We start from the raw sequence: 21,928 nt of genomic DNA, 5'->3' as shown, positions 1-21,928 counted from the left end.
GAAACATATGACAATACACAAAGCACTACACCCAAGAGAAAATACGGACAGACTAAACATGATACGAAAGGAAGGAAGGAGAGTAATACTATTTTTTCGTGGTCGTAGCAATAGCAATTTGTAACGTGGTCACTTTTTAATATAATGTTATTTACACGTTTTCTTGACAAAATTTGCCAGCTGTAAAGTAAGCTTACTCGGTAAAAATGTATTCAGAGAACTGCGCTTATGCAAGCAATGTTGCTAAATGATTCAGGTTGAAATGAAAAAAAAAATCCTGATATGAGATACGGCACAAGCAAGAACGATAACTCACAAAGAGTTATATACTTTTCCTGAATCAATACTTTATTATCTCCTGTACAACCATAATCTGCTCTCACCTAAATACTATCCTTAATGGGAAACAGGAAGAACGAAAACTAGAATTTTCAACCTAAATTGGGCCTTTCTTGCCTGCTATATGATGTTACATCCTACGGTCTTCGAAGGACGGTGAATGCGTGCTTCCACGTAAAGTCCGTCTCAGTGCACTTGTTTTACTGGGATTTCATTATTCAAATCTGTTTCCGGCGTTGATGCCCATATGTGTCGTGATGCCTCTGTAATTTTGAATGGATGAACCTATAAAGTCAGTCTTTTAGTTGGAGTCAGCTCATGAAGAGTCATTTAATTGAAGCACTTGTTCGGTACAGCTGGCCTCACGCAACTGTGTCCAGGGACACATGAATCAACTTCCATGTCAGCTATTTCTAAGGTTCCAGATAATTACAATGAAACTGTTGTTGGGAAAATATCTTTTGCGTCATGAATTTCTGTGTGGCATGACAAAGATTGATTACTGTAACTGTAACAGTCTCTGACAATGTGGAGGGATAGGGAATTATAATTCAGAACAAGTGTGTTGCCAGATATGTTGGCTGTAATGCAGGTGTTTTATATATATCAGCCTCTGAAGTTATTTTCTACGTAATCTCAGTCACACACCCACGCACTGTATGTAATACGTATTGAATTTTAATGGTGCGAAGTGGATGGAATAGACTAGCATCTGCGCTCTTCGGGAGTCACGATAAAATGAAAAGGGAGGAAAGAAAGCTTGAGACTTCGGGAAAATAAAAGAAAAGTGCGAGAGAAAAGGCTGTTCAGTGTAACATCAGCAGTATATCTGATAATGGTAGTGAATATTAAGTAATAACACGATGCCACTAGTTATATGTGGCGTCCTTGATTCCTTGTGTAGGGCAATATGAAAGTGATACACACAGTTCATCACGGACAGGATGATAGTAGTAAATTTGCCAGCTACATCTGTAATATTCTGTTCATACAGCAGCCGAGAGGTGCCGTTCTGAAGCGTTGATGAATGATCAAGAGCGAGTGTATAAAAGTTTCTTTTTTTTTTCTTTTGCTTCACTCCAGCTCTTCTTGTCACTGTGCGAAAGCCAGAGGGACTTCAAACGAAAGAGTACTAGAAATAAGGTGAAAAAAAGGGGGGGAGGGCGGGGTAGAGGGACGTCGACCCAGAGAAGGGAAGATTACTTATTACGAACGGATGGTTTGCCTGAAATGCCACGAGAAAGTTGCTCGGCCATTTTATTTACTACTTAGCTTTTTACAGTCATTAAAGCGCAGTAAATGGAGTGTTTTTTTTTTTCACTCTGAGACCCGGCAGGTTTTGAGACCCTTCACAACACACTGCAGCTAGAAATATGCTCTTTGGGAAAACTTCGAGTTGTTAAAGTCGGGACATGATGAAAGGTTTCTGGAAATATTGTTAAATGGTTTGGGAATTAATACTCGTAAGTTTATGACGCATACAGTTGATTAAAATAACAGGAAATTAGGTAACGTAATCTTCATAAATTGATGGAGTATAATGATTGGTTTCTAGGAAATTTAAGTTTTTTAAAATTAAAAGCTATTAATTATATGATTTATTGTTTTCGTTGTTGTTGTTGTAGTTGTTGGTGTTAGTAGTAGTAGTAGTAGCAGCAGCAGCAAGTTAAGTGTTGATGATAAGTGGAGTTAGCCCAAACGAAGATTTGTTTCTTTTATATAAAAATCCTTAGAACATTTTCACCTGATGGTGACCAAGAGCAAAGCCGCCATAAAGTCTTTTCTTTCTTTCTCCAAATCATTTGGATAAACTTAGAGAGAACCGACTGACAGCTGGGTAATTTGTAGATGTAGACGCACGCGGCGCTATTTGAATGTTGATCCCTTCTGGGATACTTTAGTCATTTATTCTTGTCTTCGAAAGGTAAGTAAGGACTCATATGCAGTTTCAACGTCTTTTTTGAATTTTGTGTCTCTCTCGGACAGATAAGACTCCGGTTCTCCCTTTTAACGTTTGATAAATAAAAACATGAATGATCATAGATTTCCAAGGAGAACAACATGGAGTAACCCGGTCCTAAGACATTTATTTTTTTCACAGAATGTATTAACGTCATAATCCATTTCAGGAAAACGATGAAATCATGTTCTTTGTTTGTTTGCGTGAGATCACTCGGCAGACGGTTAGGACCTTGGGGAAATCTAGGTTTAAAAATTGTTTCATGTTATTCATTGCCTTACGAAGTTTTGTGGAGAGAGAGAGAGAGAGAGAGAGAGAGAGAGAGAGAGAAGAGAGAGAGAATGCTTTTGACAATCTGTATACTAATTCGTAAAAGCAAAATTTCAAAAAGTAGTTTACTGTTACTTGACTGTGTGTTAGCAAACATTAACTTTGAGAGTGAAAACCACAAATGTTTTTGTTGTCCACATTTAATTTAATAGGAATTATATCAAGCGTAACGCCACCTACAATGAGCAGTCGCTGCCGGGAATTGCCAAGCACCAAATACATGTTTTAGGATATTTCGTCACGAAGATGAGACTGAAGTATGCCGCGCAATACTCGCTTGATTCATACAGCCCACTCATACAAACTTACCACGTGTTGCCGTTTGATTGAAATACGTCGTATCTGTCTGTCTCTTTTATTATCGCTGGTATTTCGGCGTTTTGTCTTTGTTCGAGGAATGCTCTCTCTCCTGTAAGCTGGCGATGGCACGTGGTTTATAATCTGTTGCCTTGTGCAGTGCCATGACTGGATCCACTTATTCCATTGGCGTTAATGTCATTCACTGCAAAGCCAGATGTGCTTTATTAATGTTTCTCTCTCTCTCTCTCTCTCTCTGGGGGCAGTTTTGAGTATTTGATATGATTTCTCACAAGCTCTTAGGACCCCTCAAAAGACCTTTAGCTTAAACAGTTTCTTATGGAGCTGGTTTCTCCCGTGGCCATGAGCAGGTGCAGCCGTATAGGTTCCTATAATGGGTAGCTTCATTGTCTGGTAGATGGAGTGAAAGGGAAGTGTGCACCAGTAGGCTAAGAAATGTAGGTTAGGTGAATGCTTCTGACATGTGTCTCTTTATCGGGACTGAAAGGCTGCCCTTTGTCATATATGGAAAATTTCGTTGGTGCGGCTGTTTTTGTAGTGAGTGAAATAAGCAGTCGGCAAACAAATGCGAACATTTAATGTTTACTTTCTCTTTCCTTATTATTGGGAAATAGTGACATTTGGATCATTCATTGGTTATAATTGGTTTTTGCAAATGAAAGCTTGTCACAATGCAGCTTGTGAACTTGAGAGAGAGAGAGAGAGAGAGAGAGAGAGAGTCAACCGTCCTTTTGCCCTCCGTCCCTCCCGTCAGTCACCCACTTTACTACATGTAACCCCGCCCTTCCCACCACTTCCCCCTCCTTTCTCTCTGGAGATTAAGGGCGTTCATTCATTCCGAGGCTTTCTTTCACCAGTTTCACCTTCGGTTTTTTTTTTTTCTCTCTCTCTCTCTCCCTCCCTCTCTGTCTCCCGTCCATTTCACAGTTGTTTAGTCAGATCCCATTTGAAGTGTACATGACTGAGGTAGAGGCTGTCGTATCCTTAGCCATGAGTAAGGCGTGTGCTTTTTTATCATTTGGTCTCAGCTGTTTTAGGTGTAAATTTAGCCATTTGGCAACTCGAGACGTAGGGGTTGTGGGGGGCGGGGGGGGTCGGGATCGGGGTTTGAGATAGGTGTGGAGGGTATGTAGTGTGAGTGTGCTGCTGAAGGTGGTGACTCGGTCGTATCCAGATATCCATTCACGCGTTCATTCATTAAATATGGTGAAAGTGACGTAGTTGTAGATAGGTCGGGCATTGTCTATTAGTGGCTCCCCTTCTCCCCCAATCCCGCCTCAGTTTCTGTAAAACGCGCTTGTAGTTCGACGCACCACCTTGAATTTCGTTCGTTGTGTCAAGTGGTTCAACTTATTGATTCATCGGAAAGAATTTGTTGAAAAAAAAAAAAACACCGGGTCTGATTTTGCAAATGATTAATTTCACATTTGACAGCAAACGTACAATATTCAAATTTGGTGTTATGGAGTGTGAGACACTTTTGAATATATCTACGTTTATTTCAAAGATTATGATAGTTGTAGGCGTGTTAAAGCCTTTAAACGCTCTAGTGGTGAAATAGCTTCATGTATTTACAGATATAGTTGATGATAGAAACATTCCCAGAGCCTTCGCTTGCCGTCCTTCCCCGCCATCGCCCACTTCCGTCGAGGGGTATCCGGGTATTTCCGGCGTCCGTTAAGCACTTCCGGTTTTGTGTATTTACCGCCAGGACACTTTTTGAGTCTTTGTACTTCACAGTAGAATTTTTATTTCCCCCCGTGTGGAAAGGAGAGAGAGAGAAGCCGTTTGGGAACGGTGAGGTCCGCCCATCCTATACGTAGTGGTTGGTTGAATGGTTGGTATTGGCGGTCAGTTTTGTGGCAAACTTAGTGCTGGTCGGTTGGGAAACAGGACGTCCCGGCCTGTTGTTAAATCCGAAAAAGATGTGAATACATATTTGAGAGACTAGATGAGGGTGCATAGTTTCAAGAATAGTGACTCGCTCTGAGCAGCATAGTCGCATTGAACAATAGCTAGCTGACCTCCAAAGGGATTTGTATAATATCGGACGAGATTTCATAGTGATGCCCTCTGTTTGTGAAAGTGACGTCTGTTGATCTGTTACCTGCGATGAAAGTCGCATCCGAAGTACTTTTTTCGCTCAAGAAGAAAAGAGAACAATGGTGCGATGGTTTAGACTCTCCTCGGGCGGCAGGTAAGGAGGTAATTTGGTACCTCATCGTGTCTGCTGTGTAGGCTCAGTTATATTACAGGCGATTTAGATACAGCTGACATGAGTGATTATAAGAACAGTATTAATAAAACAATCTCCAAAACATCATATTTCTGGCTCCACTTCCTAATTCATGAGTTGAAGTTTACACCTTACTTCGAGTTTCATGAGTCAGTAGTTTGTTGGTCATCCTTTAACAAATGTATTCCAAGATTTATAATGTTAAATAGAATAGTGAAAAAAGTTAAGCCATTTTTTAATTCTGTCAGGGCATAACTCTTCTGTTAATGGCATGAGACACAACTATTTTCAACATGATACTACATATTCAGAATAGTCTCCACTTATAGTGAATCATTTGTACCACCTTCGAACCCATTGCCAGGTCCACTTTGATAAAAACCTTTGGATTTTCCCTATTAAAGTATCAAATAGCTGCTACCACTTGTCTTGTATTTTCTAAACATATTCCCTGAGGCTGTCTTATAACAGACTGAACAAGTGAAAGTTTGAGGGGCACCAGGTTGGGCCTGAAAACGAATGTCACCACAACCTTCCGGACCTATGACATTACCTAAGAAGAGTGTGTGTGTGTGTGTGTTTGCATTATCGTTATTGTGGTGTAACTGGTATGCAATTAGCCATTTCTGTATTTTTTTTTTCCTTATGGATGGATTTCAGTTTTTCGACCGATGCAATGTATCAGTTGCTACTTATTGTTGCCCCACAATTTCGGATATCCAACAATCATTCATTTGTCATCTCAGAACACCGATTTTAGTTGTCTTTCGTGACATATAGAAGGCTTTCTGCCAGTTCTGTTTATCTTCATCACTGGATTATTTGCCTTCTATGAACTGTTAATTTATCCTTGCACAATACTGCACTTTATTTTAAAAATTGCTAGTCATACAAAATCTTGAGTATTCTGGGGATGTTGGTAGCAGTACATCTTTTTTAAGTCATGAACTCAGTGATTGTACTTTCTTTTTGCTTCATATCCAACTCTGAAAGTACAGAAATTGTGGAAGTCATGCAGTAATAATTACTCAGTGTTCACTAACATCATTGTTAAACAACAAAAAACTCCTTTGAAACATTGCCACCCATGTCTCTACTGTGCTTTATCTTCCAAAATATCCTCTCACCTCCAGCATCCCATCTCTAGCTCTCATTCAAGTAGATCTGGGTCACCCATGATATTATCACAGCAGTTGTGAAAAGGACCTCTCCAAGGCCTCATCATCTCTCATCTTTATCTAAGCGACTTAATAAACTTCTCTGATGTCCTAGATTGTATAATTTCTCATTCCATATACCTTCTGACTCCTTGAATTCTTTTGAAGGCTAATGTATTTTCTAGATAACAAAAACTTTAGATACCTGTCATTGCCATACCATGATACACATTAGGAAAGCAGTACTGCACATACATACTAGACTATGTGTATCCCAAGTTTCACACGCTAATTAATTAAGTAATTGATTTCCAATTACACTCAGTCTACCCATTGTTTGATTTACCTTTTTTATTCTTTTGTTAAATTCCAACTCGAGAACGTATATAGGCATCGTTTTTCCAGAATTTGTAATAATGAAAGCTATCGTTCTGAATATATAATAATCAGACCAATTAAACTACATAAATGTCAAAATGTTTTATGTGCTACAACATAGATGTTTTTGCATGTACTTAATTCTCTTTCAGTTCATTAGTTAATGGGTTTTATGCACATTACAAATAAATAATGCTGCTTTCAAGCCCTTGTTTTTCAATGCTCCTTTTCTCAGGCACACAAAAGTGTTAGTGCTTTTGTCTGTTTGTAATGTTGGGTATTGCAGGTGTCTTTTTTTAGGCATGGATATTTTGTGGTTACATGATTTTAACGTTATTATTCACTTTGACTTTTATGTTGGGTGACCAGTTAGTGTGTGTGTGTTTGTTTATTTTACCTTCTTTATAATATGGTAGTCACTGTACAGTGCTGATGAATGTTATTGGAGATGGATGCAGTGCTTTGGTTTCATCAGATGATTTTTGTATTTGTAGCTCTGTATTGACCTTTCCCTTGTATGTGCTATGTTGGCTCTCTCTCTCTCTCTCTCTCTCTCTCTCTCTCTCTCTCTCTCTCTCTCTCTCTCTCTCTCTCTCTGGTGGCCTTGTCCTTGGCAAAATCCATTCCCATGACTTCACCAGCACTCTCTCTTCTCTTTGCTATGTTTTATTTGTTTGTACCACTGGATCGCTTCTGTGATAAGAATAGATTGAATTCAGTTTAAGTCCCAGTCTAAAATGTGACATTAGTTTTTGGTTGTGCAATCTTGGTTTCCCTTCAAGTGACAATTTTTCAAACTTGAGTTACTGAACCTTTTCAGTGAAATGACTGCTTAATGGTTTTGGCTTTCAGCAAAAACATAAGTGGTAAATCTTTGTATACTATTTAAATGGTTTGGTACACTTACAACAGAGTTATGGGTTTTGCTTTATGTCAAGATAACTGAGCTAAACTGATCTTTTAATGAAAAAGTTTTTGAAAGTTTTCCAGTAGGACTACTGGAAACAAAAAATTGCTGCTTTGTTTAGAATAAAAGCATTTTGCCTTCATACGTCAAATTCTAAGATGTGCTTTCACTGTTGCAACGTTACAACATTAAGCTTAAATATTTCATGTAAAGTAGTTATAATAGTTGTGAATATTCATTCATTAGGTGAAAATTGCACCTCATCATGTTCAGTGAAAAGTTGGCATTTTTCCTGTGGAATTTCAAAATGGCTGTCTTGGGAATTTTAGTATTCATATTTCATTGCTTATGTACTGCTAATGTTTCTTCTAATCTATTTGATAATTTGAGCTTACTTGATTTCCTTCTTGAATCAAACTCTTGTCACAACTTGATGAATGCCTTGAGTAGACACTTTGGAATGACATCCACTTTAGTTACTAATAACAAATCTTGATTGCAATGTAATTCATAGTATTATTACTCCTTTGGAGTACGTATTTGGCATTTTATTTCATATGTTGCCTATGGAGACTTGGCAGATAGCATAGCAAATGTCTTAACAGCCTTAATTCATATGATGTACAGTGCTATGCAGTTTACTAAGATATGGTATAAAGGTCCTGATTTTGGCAAAGTGCAATGTGTACAAGGTAAGTGAATTAAGGATAGTTTTAATATGAAAGTTATGGACAAAAAAGTTTTGATGGTAATCAACTTATTGTCTGAGTGAAGTCACATACGTATATGGTATTTAAAGAAAGCTTGTCCCTTAACAAGGTTGAGTAAGTCAAGTATCAAGACGGTACCATTTATTAGCGAGACATTGTTGCTTCCAGCAAGGTGTAGGTGGTTGTTGTCTGTCTTCACTCTTCCTCATAAATGCCAGCCAAAAAAGCTTAGATTTTTCAGGTAACGGTTCCAAGTTACCAGTTGGTTGGTTCTTATTGTTATGACTGTAGGTTCTCAAAAGTTTATTGGTAGCCTAATTGTTTATGGGAAGATTGGTGGCTGTAGTATTATAGGCTATTGTTGTCTCTTAATACAATAAGTACTGGGTCAAAAATTCATCTCTTCTCCTATAAAGTACTGAAGTGAAACTTTAGAGGTTTGTAAGTTAACTACTTTTCTTAAAAAATTGTACATAATCTCAAATTTTTTAATTCATTGGAAATTTTGTCCATATGGTTATGATTGGTAGACTACATAGTATTCAGTTTTCCAGAATTTCAAGTTTCTTACATTTCCTTTGTTAATCTGAGTGCCATATATTAAAGTTGACACTTCTTTATTCAGTCAGATCTCTTTGTAATTGACCCCTGTAAGTGGGTCACCATTGATGATGAACAAAAGGCACCTTGGTCTAATACCTTGTGTTTCTTTGCAGCGGCAACTATTTGGTTCGAGTGCGTGCTCAGGTGATGATGCGTGATGACAGCACTGGGGGTTGGGTGCCCATGGGTGGGGGCGGCCTTTCCAACGTGTCTGTCAGGAAGCGTGTCACCCTCGACGACCCCAAACACGAATATCTTATTTACGGCAAGAGAATATCAGATCAATCAGTAAGTTTATCTCAGTGACCCATGTATGCATGGCCAGATTTGACACTGCAAATTTTTATTTCATTACTGTATACCTTTTTCTTGATTCTGTACGACAACTATTATCTTTGATGATAGGATGCCATTTAGATAAAGAATAATAGGTTATAGATCATATACAGGCAGTCCCCAGTTATTGGTTGACTTGGTTAATCGTGATCCAGTTTTATGGCCCCATAACATACCTAACAGAGGCACCACTAACCGGTTATCAGTGCCATGGTGGTTTTCGCTTATCGGCATCCTGCCGATAACCGGGGATTGCCTGTATTAGAGACCATGTTCATTTATAAAAAAATTCGTTTTTAAAAATATCAACAGTAGAATATTCTATGCATAATATTTGGCTACTTTTTGTAGTACTTGGTTACTGAAAGGAATTTTGGCATTGCTTTTATTTTATGATTAATAATTTGTTATGATGTTGCAAGCTTTAATGTTCATGCATTTTAGTATGAACAATTTCAAATATTGATCAGTACATATGCCCAGAAATTTTTGTCAGTTATATTGTTTTACCAGAAAATGATGGTATACTGTGAAAAAGTAATTAAAGATGATGTACTTTGCATTGTTAGTTCAATGACACCAGTACAAGATACATTGATTTCCTTTCACTAGACTATCTCTAATTTTTTGTACACTTATTTTTTAATTAAAGGTTACATAGATGCTATTTTTTAAAGAGAACAGCTCATTAGAGTTTGTGTTTGATGACTAAATACTTATTAAAAATAATCTGAAAGTAAATTTTCCAGAATTACATTACTTTGAGACTGCCCTGAAACATTGAAGTCTCATAATTTGAAGATAAAAAAGCTGTAACCTTATTTCATATATTAATCAAATTAGATACCAGTATTGAAAGCTCTTATGATAATTGCAGGTAGTGTTAAGTTGTACCATAAAGAAAGACTTCGAGTACAACAAAGTGATGCCCACCTTTCACCACTGGAAGACAGGAGACAAGAAATTTGGATTAACATTTCAGACAGCCCACGATGCCCGGGAATTCGACAACGGTGTTCGCATGGCAGTTGAAGATCTTCTGGACGGTTGGTATCAGAGTTGTTCACATGTAGAAGACTAGCCTTCTCAACACATTAAATACTTTCTAAAACAGTCATAAGGTAATGTAGGTGAGACTGGATGGCATTAAAGTTTGTAAATTAGTTCCAAGTATATCAAGAAGGGCATCATAACCACGTAAAACTTGACTTGCCACCTTTTTTCAGTGAAGTATGCTCTGCTTTTCTTTTACTGTACAGTTTGCTAGTTTTCCCCGTATCTTTAGTAAAGCCCTCTCTTATACAAATCTATATTGCATATGCACAGCTTCACAAATGTGATAAATATAAATGTTTCATCATGAGTGAGTCTTGCTCATGTTGCTTTTATATCAGTCTATGCTCTATCTCAGGTTCATATTTTCCCAGTTATGTAACATATCATCTCTCCCCAAGTTTCGTCACAGTCCAATCCATTTTTAACCCTTTCTTAATTATGCAGGTGATTTCTTGAAAAAAGCTTTGGCAAGAGAAAGTAAGGGCAGAAGTCGTCCTAAAAATTCCACTGACATTTCTAGCTTGTTTATTAGGTATTTGATTTATGATTTAAGCAATTCCTTTCTAGTAGTTAAAGCGCTGTGGGGTTACTACATTGCTGTGAGGTACATTACAGTTTTGAGGGAAAATATTCTCTTCCTTTTATATTTATAGTAATTTGTATCTAAGATCCTTAAGACATGACTTTTACTGATATTCTCAATAAAGTATTTGTGAAGTATTCTATTTATTTTGTAAGTTGGTAGAAGGCAGTAAGTTAGTGTTTGATCAGCTTTGTGAATATAATGTGATTCAGTAAGTACTACACTTTTCCCTTGTAAATGATATTCTCCATTATATTCAGTACTACTAAAATATCAAGTACCTCCACCTTCAGTGGAAAACAATTTTTTTGAAGAGTAAAATATAATTTAATGTCTTACTTGCCATATAATAACCAATAACCTCTTATAAGAATAAAAACATGTTTGAAAGTATGGGTTAGGTTTTTATATAATGTTTCCTCAATTTACATCGCACCTTTTACTTTGATCCATCTTCATGAGATGTTTTAGAACAATATAGATGTCTCCCTCCTTCAAAATTACCAGATAACTAGGGTTCTGTAGTTTTCATTTATAGATACTCTTAGTGTTTTTCAAAATTTGTTTCTTGCATTGATGACCATAGTTTTTGTGATGCCAGTTTAGATAATCAGAAATCAGTGCAGTCTTTTTAGGTTTCTTCCTACTGGTCAGAGCTAAAAATCCAACCTGGTAGCAACAGCAGTTGTTTCATGTCGGAACCTGGATAGTGTATAGCTTATTTGATTGGGAATAGATTTGTATGTTATGTATATTTATAAGATAGCTTATTAGAGTTATTAGGACTTCTGATGAATTTATTTGGGTTACAACATACCAATGTATGTACGTACTGTGATTTGTAGATAAGAATTACATTTTAAAGCTATCTAGTATTCAGGTCTGAATGTCAGATATGATAAAGGTTTATCCCATCTTACAAGTAGTACACAAGTAAAGCTGCTTAAGAAATTTTTGGAATGTGGTTAGTAATTCTTCAAATGTTATTGTTACGATTAATAAATTGACTTTGGGCATTTTGAAGTTCTACTTTGAAGTTCTGGTCAAGAAATTTCATAATAAAGAAACTGAAAAAGTTTCCTTCAGAAATAAAGCACTGTATTTTTTGCCATGTGTCATGGAAAGAAATTTCAGTTAGAAATTTAATAGGGACTGCTCCCTTCCAAGAAGTATATTATCATACTGTAACAGGATTTAACTTCCTCAGAGATTGTGTACTGTATCAGTAAAACTGTGGTATGGTATTTTTCAGTTTTAATATAGCTTAAAAAATTGAATGTCTCAAAAAAATGTCAGATTCCAATATTCTCCAGGATTAGAACTGGCAATCCAGGCATAGGTAGGTATTTTTCTATGGCAGTGAAAAAGGCTCTCTTTTTAATGATTCATGTAAGTTCAAGGAATGCATAACTTTCTGTCTACCTGTATTGTGTTGTGAAGTTTCTCTTAGAGTAATGAGAGAGAGGTAAGAATTAGTATACAAGAATTAATTGATTGTGGTATTCTTTGCAAAAGAAAATGCTAAACTTTAGTTCTAGTTCACTTAAAAGATTTTAATAGTTTTATTATAGATTGCAGGACTGTTATTTGTTGGTACATGAATGAGAGTATAAATGAACTTTAAAGGATTATTTAATTATTTACTATATAGAAAGCTATAAGCTTTGCCAAGGGTATTATCCAGATATTGATAGACTTAATGTACAGAGAAGTTGGAATTCAATTGACTGGATTAATCATAAAAATACAAATTTTTTAGGAAGTTGTAGTTTGCTCAAAGAGAATGTGATTTTTTGCATATATTTTTTCATTAATGTGCTCTGAGAATCAAAAAACATGATGTTTTTTTACTTCCTTATGCTAACATCTTTTACAAATCAGTGGGATTAAAGCCTTTATGCATGATTTCTGTAATCAATATAAATTGCCCTTTCTTAGTTTGCACTTCATCCATGGGGTGTCTTTACAGTAGTAGGGTTCTCATGCAAAATATGTAATACTGTGTTGATGTAATAGGCACTGTAGTTGACGTACTTATTTCTCTATTAGATTTTATTTAATAAAATGATAGTTCTTTTAGCAGATGTATTTTATAAAGTCATTTGGCATTTTTATTCTTGATGACCATGTACTTTATTATGGAGATCCTATATTTTCATATATATATTTTTTTGCCTTGATGCTGCTCACTTTTGGACGTATGTGGTAAGTTTTATAGATGTCCTTGTGTTAATTAGAATTAGAATTGAGTCATATTTAAGTTTTATTGTAGAAGTATTTACCGTACAACTTCCAATAATCAAACAACAAAGAAATCAGTATCCCAAAACCAGACAAAGTTACATGTAAATTCCATAAATAATGAGTTGGATTTTTAATATATTAGACTCTTTGTAAGTCTGTAGTTTCGAGGTGCCATACTTTCAGGTAAATGTGCTTAACACTAAAGTGTTCATGTTTATACTGAATTGTACTTTTGCACATTACAATAACTATACATACTACATCAAAGGAATGCTGTACAATCCGCAGTAATTACAATTTTGTAAGATATTTGGTCTGATATAGCTGTTGTTATATTGTGCTTGCTTCCAGTTTCTCTGACAAGAATAAAGTACAATAAATAGATGGTAACAAATTTTAGTCAGGCATTTCGCTTTTGATGAACTTTAGAATTTCGTGACCTTTCCTAATTGAATTTTAAGGTACAGTGTCCTCTTATTCTTATTCATTTCATGTGCGTAATATGACTTTAGTAGTCAGTTATCAAAAGAAATGCTTGTCATTGTGATTGAGGTTAAAGAACGTACATATACATATTGGTGATGATTATCATAAACAGGTCAGTGTGTCTTCAATACATTAAATACTTTCTTTTTATGGCAAAGGTTTAAGAAATCATTGCAAATGTTCATGTATAGAATTGTGAATTTCAGCTGTAGGTTAGTTCTACTGCAACTCGCTCAGTTTCGGGGTGAAATTCTAAATTTTTTTTTTTTTTTTTATCTTGTAGGTCTCAACGACTTTCCCTCCTATCATCATGGCCTAAATATAGGTGTTGGAGAAGATAATGTTTTTATGGTAAGAAATTTTTCATTCTTAGTAAGGTATCTCTAGTTGGATGTTTGTGGCTTAAAATGCATAACTTTTACATGAATTTCCTTGTTAATTTTTTCCAGATGCCAGTGCATAGATCATTAAAAGAAGAGTGACTTTTTGAACAGCCGACTTAATTCATACTGATAGTGTTAAAAATAAAGCCGTAAAATCAGTTGATTAGTTTTATAGCTTGCAAAAGTTACAAAGTGATATTTTGGTAGACATTTTTATATTATAATGAAAGTCTTAGAGTATCAGGCCTACCATATTTAAATATGCATACAGCAATGAACGCATCTTATTCAAGGGACATTTCATTTGTAATCAGTAACTTTGTGTCATACATATTCTAAGTTGGTAATGTTTTAATTTTGAAAAGATCTAGTACAGCCAGTCCCCAGATACCTGTGGGGGGGCTCTCTGTTCCTGACAGCATGACAATAACCTAAAGTTGCCATTAACCAAAAATCGGCGATAATAGCACCAATCCCTGATTACTGGTGCCAATAAGCAGGGATCACTGCATAGTACTAAAGATCCAATAATCAATGTCGTGAGACAAGCGTCACAAAACTGGATCACTAATAACCAAGGTTGCTGATAACCGGGGACTGCCTGTACGTGATTCTATAATGTTAGAATTGGAGAAGAAAAAATCTGCAGTTATGTAACTGAACAAATACGTATACATATTTAAAAAGTTAGAATATAAAGAGATCTTTTAAGAGATTTTCATTCTAAGACTTGATCTGATTGAAAAGGAGAAAGGTACTGATTCTTGAAAGCTCTCATTGTAGTTTAAGTTCTACGATATATTTATAGTTACCTAACTGTGGATATGTTTTCTTCATTTTCAGACGCTTGGTACTATGAGTTCTATTGTTATCATTTTCATTTACAAAAGAGTAAGATTTGATAGGTAAATAAATACAAATACATACCACTCTATGTTTATTTCAAGATTTTCATTGTTTTGTTCAACTCCATATAGGGTATATTTTGTTCTATATAACTTTCTTAGTCTTTTATAGGTAAGGCATGAAAGTTAAACAGTTATGCTAACTGGCAGTTGTGATTTTGCAGACAGTGAATCTTCCGGTGGAGAGAGATGGGTCTCGATCGTCGTCAGGGTCCACTACCTGTAGCAGCAGCCGTCACACACCCACCGCAACTCCCCTGCCCACCCCAGACCATCCCCCTCACCACCACCACCACCCACACCACCATCCTCCCCCTCACTATCCACCACCACCTGGAGGAGGAGGTGGAGTAGGAACAACAGCAGGAGGAGGAGGAGGAGGAACAGGCAACATATCCACTACCAACGCTTCTCCCTCTTCCACCACTTCTAATTTAGCCACTTCCACACCAGGGCCAACAACCCAGCCATACACTCACCCTCACACCAACGACCATCACCTTTACCGTATCATATTTCCACCCCGGCACAGACCTCCACTGCCTCATAACAACCATCCCCCCGACAAGCCAATAGAGCCTGACTGTGATCCTAAATCTGGCAGCCCCCTTGATATGCCCCAAGACCAGGATAAGATAGAAGTTCTTGGAGACAATTATTCATATGTACAGTTTGCTCCAGAACGACCACCAGTGATGCATCACGAATACAGCTATCCCATGGTGGAGGGCATTAAAGGGGAAAAGAGAGACAGTATAGCTTCCTTAAAGAAACAGCAGCAGCTCGAGCTTGTCGGGGGGACACACCCACAACCAATGCCCCATCACTTACTCTCTGGAAAGAGAACAGGACGAGGCAGAAAGACCACAAAGGCCCGCTGCCGGCACTGCCAAGAAATGTTTACCTATGATGCAAATTCTCGAGGCAGCTGCGAATATTCACCCGACTGTGTGCGCACAGCTATTGACACACTTACTTGCATCTCTTGTGCACAGTGTATGTTATATCACTGCATGAGTGATGCTGAAGGAGACTTTGCGCACCACCCATGTGAATGTGGAGGTCCTGGAGGCACGGCGGATGAATCGTGCGGGCGGCGGTGGCTTGGTTTAACGCTGTTATCCTTATTGGTGCCATGCTTGTGGTGCTACTTGCCTCTACGAGCATGTCACCGATGCGCCGTCGCCTGCGGACTATGTGGTGGTCGCCATGAGGCCTCCTGACTCACCGCCCCCACACATGCCCAAGAAGAAGAAGATGAGGATGATGACGATGATGAAGAGGAAGATACCGTTTTTACAGTAACAGGTAGCCCTACAGTACCCTCCCCACAACCATGGTGTGATCAGGGGAGCAGTTCCCAACATTCTGGTGTAGTCTTGGGCATGTATGTGGATGGATGAACCAAGCCAGTGGATTACTGGTATAAGTTTTGTAGCCAGTCAACTGTTGTGGCAGGGATGACGACGGTAGTGGTTGTGTGAACTGAACGAGTGTAAGGGTGCTTATTAGCACAAATATGATTGCTAGACAATTTTCAAGTAAGGAAAAGAATGTTACTGTGTGATACAAGGAGTGTGAATGTAACCACTTTGACATAAGTGGCTAGAAAGGACACAACAGTTTGAGTGTTCTATGTACCTGATGGCCATCCTCGGCCTCAGAGAGTGTGTGTGCATGTGTGCGTCAGTGTGCAACGCACACACACTGCCGTACATGGCCAGTTCTCAACTCTTGCATTTGGAAACCCTTGTTCATCTATATGTGAGCTGCTCTATTAATGGCAGGTCTGTCCGGCTTGGTCTATTTAATAATATCTAAAGGGATCCCAATTTTTCGAGGGCTCAGGAGAAATTGTGACGCCCTTTGGAATTGCTGTGACTTTTTGTATGCTTTTAATTATTGTGATAGATGTTCTATATATTGATAGCTTTAGCCGGCCAAGACGGACAGGTGGCCTAGGCAGCTGGACTGTCACGTGTCACATAATAACTACGTGAAGTTCACACTTGCGTTTGCCTTACATGCCCACACTTTTGTGTTTAGTCTTTTGGAGATGATCAGCGCCGTTGTCTGTGCATGTACGCCAGGCAACTTTTATCAAGGGTTTCCTTGTCATTTTAGGTGCTATAGCACAAATCATGGATTTTTTCTTTTCTAAGTGAATAATTATCCAAAAAAGATTATTCAGTTGTGTTGCAGTCAAAAGAACAGTTTTCTACACAACTTTATATACGTATACATAAATATATAAATATATATACAACATGTGTAAGGCAGTTGCACTGTGAAACATAATAAATTAAAAAGGTGAAGTTTGGCTTCTTAAAAAATCAAACTAAGGTAATGATGTAACTACATTAAGGTAGTTGTCCAATGATAAAAGACTAAACCTCCAAATTGCATTCATGTAAGCAACACAGGTGGCATATGAATCCATGCCCTGTGAAAAATCTTTTAACTACGTTTGTCACAATTCTATATAAATATTGATAACCAGTCATGATTACCAAAAGGAGGCCAATATCTTGTCAAGACAATTTTTGTGTACAACCTAGATGGTGGCTCAATCGATTCATGGTTACACCTAAGAGGATTGCAGGTGATAAAGTGTTAAGTTCTAAGCCAAAGGCACTCCGGGAATGTAGCACCATCTGCATTCCTCTGTGGTGCTGTGGCTTGAGTCGAAATAGATGTTTTTGGTAGCGGTACATCCAGGAGCAGCCAGGTCATCCACTTGGCAGTGAGATAATTGGTAACTTGAGGATCCAGATATTAGTTGACCCTTTTTTGAGGTAAGGACCATAACCATATTATCATCACTACCTTGGTAGTTGACCTAGCTTATGTCAGCTCCCCGATACTTCCGTATATGCCACCCCTAGTCACGAACAAAATTGCAACTTATGTCCGAGTCTATCGTTTGTTTTCTTTGCAACAAGTTTAAGCAGAAAGTCACAAAAGATGTAGTTTCATTTTACCTTTATAAAAATTGTTATAAATCATGGAAATATTCTATAAAGGTTATCAGAATTTCACCAAGTGATTGATTTTAATAATTTGATTGTGTCACCTATTGTTTACTGATAACTTAATTATATTTGTCATATATAGGCTGTAAAGATGATTTTATGAACAATAATGAAAACCAAAGACATATCTATGAGAATTAGTATTTTATCCCTATTTTTTGGTATCTATCCCTGATTCTGATGGATTCTGCATAACAGGTTTCAGATGTTGCTGTCCATCAATAAGAAAAGGATGGACGGAGCAGTTACAAAGGAGGAATATTCAGGATTAATATTTCAAATGAAATTTGATGATCATAAAGGAAGTCTAATTGAATAGCAAGATATAAATTGATTACTGTATTCTAAATTTATCTGAAGACCAGTATTGACAGGTATTGCTTTAAAGATGATTATGCTATTGAGAAATTAGAAATATTTGGATTAGGTAAGTATAAAGTGACATGGGTTGTAATTATCTACTTGGTGGCCATGAAAAAGTTTTGTGAAGAAGAATCTCATTAGTTTGATAAAGAATCCTGTTAGATTTCCCTCATACTACCAGTTATGCATAACAAATAGTTGCAGCATAACATCCAAACCAATACCAAGTAGATGTATCACATTTAAAAAGTCGGCATTCTCCTGTAAAACTGATTTATAATAATACATCTCTGTAGAAAAAATCATTTCCTTCTTCTGGGGTTGTAAATGAGCCTTCCATCAAAATTGAGGGAATATAATTTTTTTAGAGATAAACTTAAAAGTCTTCTCATTTTATTATTGGTAAGGAAAGACTGGGCATTGGAAAGGAAGAAAAGAAAACAATGCAGAACAGGTTTGTAAACAAATTCTGCTTTTTCCCTAGGCTTTACACTTCCACTGGAGAGAGCAACGCAGTTTCACTGTTAAGGAATGAGTTTTGCCCTTGGAATAACTGATGCCAGTTTTCTGATACTAGATCATTGCATGCTGAATTGTCTTAACAGACTGTATCGCTAGTAAACATTTAAGAGGATGAACAACAGCTCACTATTTGAGATGTCACAAGATACTAGTAGAAGCACTTAGTTTTAGACTGGTAGGAAGTCCTATGTGTCCAGATGCATCAGTCTGAAGAACATATACAGACAAAATCAGCCTACAACTCGTGGAAAATTGGAATTAGAGGATTGTATCAAATAGCTTACAATGACCCCAACTTATTTCTCCACCAGCTCTTATGATGGACTATCGCATTTTCAGATTAAACCGAAAATGAATGTTACATAGTAGTTTAATTTTGGCCAGATATTACTCTACTGTATGTAGAATAATTGTAGCTCTGGAATATCATCAAAATATTCTAATATATGCTGTGCTGTGAGGGCTCATGAGTTCGAGGTGCCACTGTGCTTGCTTTGATACAGCTAACAGACTTGTGGATTAAGTATCATGAGGACAGCAAATATAGGTAATGAACACCAGGTATGTACCTCATGAGCATCGAAATTCCCCATAACTATGACAATCATGCTCTAGGAAGATCAGCTTAGTGCCAGCAGAATGAAAAGACATGGACACTAAGAGAACAAGACACCTATTACAGTGGAGCTTTGTCTGTAAGTACATATTCTTGGGTAGATTCTTATTCATAAAGGCCGAAAAGGAAACAAAAATATCACCAAAGCATCCGATTAGTTATTTGTTACAGTCAAATGAAGCATGAACATAACCCATTAACAATGATTTAGCAATCACTGCAACTCCAAGCAATGACTAGATGTCAAATTGTATGGAATTATGATACGTACAGGAGTTTAATGTGGGAATTGTATAATCCACTTTAACAAATGGACACATTTCATTTATCTGATGGATGTATGTATCTTCCCAGTAAGAAACACTTAATGTTTTGAACTTACAATGAAGCAAATATGATACATCTCAATTTTATGAACAGCATAGCAATTGGACAAATCACTTAAGAAAGTTACATGTTCTCCAGTAAAATACTATCAATCACTGAACTTTATTTATAAAGTTGCAACAGGACTCATGATGCATGACTTTCTTCTCTAATCATGAAAAGATTTACTAGAATCAGACCTACTGGTTGTTTGATTAAACTACTACGAAATAAGGATAAAGGTTACTTGGTCACATTTAAAAAGTCGGCATTCTCCTGTAAAACTGATTTATAATAATACATCTCTAGAAAATATTTCCTCTTCTGGGGTTGTAAATGAGCCTTCCATCAAAATTGAGGGAATATAATTTTTTTAGAGATAAACTTAAAAGTCTTCTCATTTTATTATTGGTAAGGAAAGACTGGGCATTGGAAAGGAAGAAAAGAAAACAATGCAGAACAGGTTTGTAAACAAATTCTGCTTTTTCCCTAGGCTTTACACTTCCACTGGAGAGAGCAACGCAGTTTCACTGTTAAGGAATGAGTTTTGCCCTTGGAATAACTGATGCCAGTTTTCTGATACTAGATCATTGCATGCTGAATTGTCTTAACAGACTGTATCGCTAGTAAACATTTAAGAGGATGAACAACAGCTCACTATTTGAGATGTCACAAGATACTAGTAGAAGCACTTAGTTTTAGACTGGTAGGAAGTCCTATGTGTCCAGATGCATCAGTCTGAAGAACATATACAGACAAAATCAGCCTACAACTCGTGGAAAATTGGAATTAGAGGATTGTATCAAATAGCTTACAATGACCCCAACTTATTTCTCCACCAGCTCTTATGATGGACTATCGCATTTTCAGATTAAACCGAAAATGAATGTTACATAGTAGTTTAATTTTGGCCAGATATTACTCTACTGTATGTAGAATAATTGTAGCTCTGGAATATCATCAAAATATTCTAATATATGCTGTGCTGTGAGGGCTCATGAGTTCGAGGTGCCACTGTGCTTGCTTTGATACAGCTAACAGACTTGTGGATTAAGTATCATGAGGACAGCAAAATAATAGGATAATGAACACCAGGTATGTACCTCATGAGCATCGAAATTCCCATAACTATGACAATCATGCTCTAGGAAGATCAGCTTAGTGCCAGCAGAATGAAAAGACATGGACACTAAGAGAACAAGACACCTATTACAGTGGAGCTTTGTCTGTAAGTACATATTCTTGGGTAGATTCTTATTCATAAAGGCCGAAAAGGAAACAAAAATATCACCAAAGCATCCGATTAGTTATTTGTTACAGTCAAATGAAGCATGAACTATAACCCATTAACAATGATTTAGCAATCACTGCAACTCCCAAGCAGAATGACTAAGATGTCAAAATTGATATGGAATTATGATACGTACAGGAGTTTAATGTGGGAACGAATTGAATAAATCCACTTTAACAAATGGACACATTTCATTTATCTGATGGATGTATGTATCTTCCCAGTAAGAAACACTTAATGTTTTGAACTTACAATGAAGCAAATATGATACATCTCAATTTTATGAACAGCATAGCAATTGGACAAATCACTAAGAAAGTTACATGTTCTCCAGTAAAATACTATCAATCACTGAACTTTATTTATAAAGTTGCAACAGGACTCATGATGCATGACTTTCTTCTCTAATCATGAAAAGATTTACTAGAATCAGACCTACTGGTTGTTTGATTAAACTACTACGAAATAAGGATAAAGGTTACTTGGTCACGTTGAAGGAGAGCGAGCATCTCCCAGTGAGGTGGCATTTTCCACCGGTCTACTCAGCCCACTCCCGAAGTGAATTATCATCCGCCGTTTTGCACTTGTTTCTTCAAGGTTAAGAGGTTTTCCAGGACGTCATTGCAAACATAACTGACGGAGAATGAGAATAGAGAAAACATTTTGGAAATACATCTTAAAAGACTATTGTTGGAAATAAGTGGTGTCTGCAAAAGATCTGTAAGTATGCAGAGGGATTTGTGAAGTTTGTTTGGTTATTTGCTATTATCTAGTAGGTGGGTTTAAAAGTTAGAAAAGATAACCTGT

General features: G+C 36.9%; 1 protein-coding gene across 5 annotated transcripts in view; it reads left to right on the top strand.

The window, feature by feature from the left end:
• Window positions 1-18,092, top strand: part of LOC135221801 (sprouty-related, EVH1 domain-containing protein 2-like) — a 70,064-nt gene extending 51,972 nt beyond the window's left edge. For 3 of the 5 annotated variants that reach the window (XM_064259656.1, XM_064259658.1, XM_064259654.1), the window contains exons 2-5: window positions 9,052-9,226; window positions 10,152-10,320; window positions 13,927-13,994; window positions 15,096-18,092. In XM_064259656.1, coding sequence (XP_064115726.1) covers window positions 9,052-9,226; window positions 10,152-10,320; window positions 13,927-13,994; window positions 15,096-16,154 — 1,471 coding nt within the window. In that variant the 3' untranslated portion in view covers window positions 16,155-18,092. Of the gene's footprint in view, window positions 1-4,560; window positions 5,145-9,051; window positions 9,227-10,151; window positions 10,321-13,926; window positions 13,995-15,095 lie in introns of those variants that run through there. The other 2 variants (XM_064259655.1, XM_064259657.1) reach the window with 2 other exon arrangements.
• Window positions 18,093-21,928: the final 3,836 nt, after the last annotated feature.

This window comes from Macrobrachium nipponense, chromosome 3 (genome assembly GCF_015104395.2).
Source record: "Macrobrachium nipponense isolate FS-2020 chromosome 3, ASM1510439v2, whole genome shotgun sequence".
Taxonomy (NCBI): domain Eukaryota; kingdom Metazoa; phylum Arthropoda; class Malacostraca; order Decapoda; family Palaemonidae; genus Macrobrachium; species Macrobrachium nipponense.
This window is presented reverse-complemented; position numbering and strand designations above follow the sequence as displayed.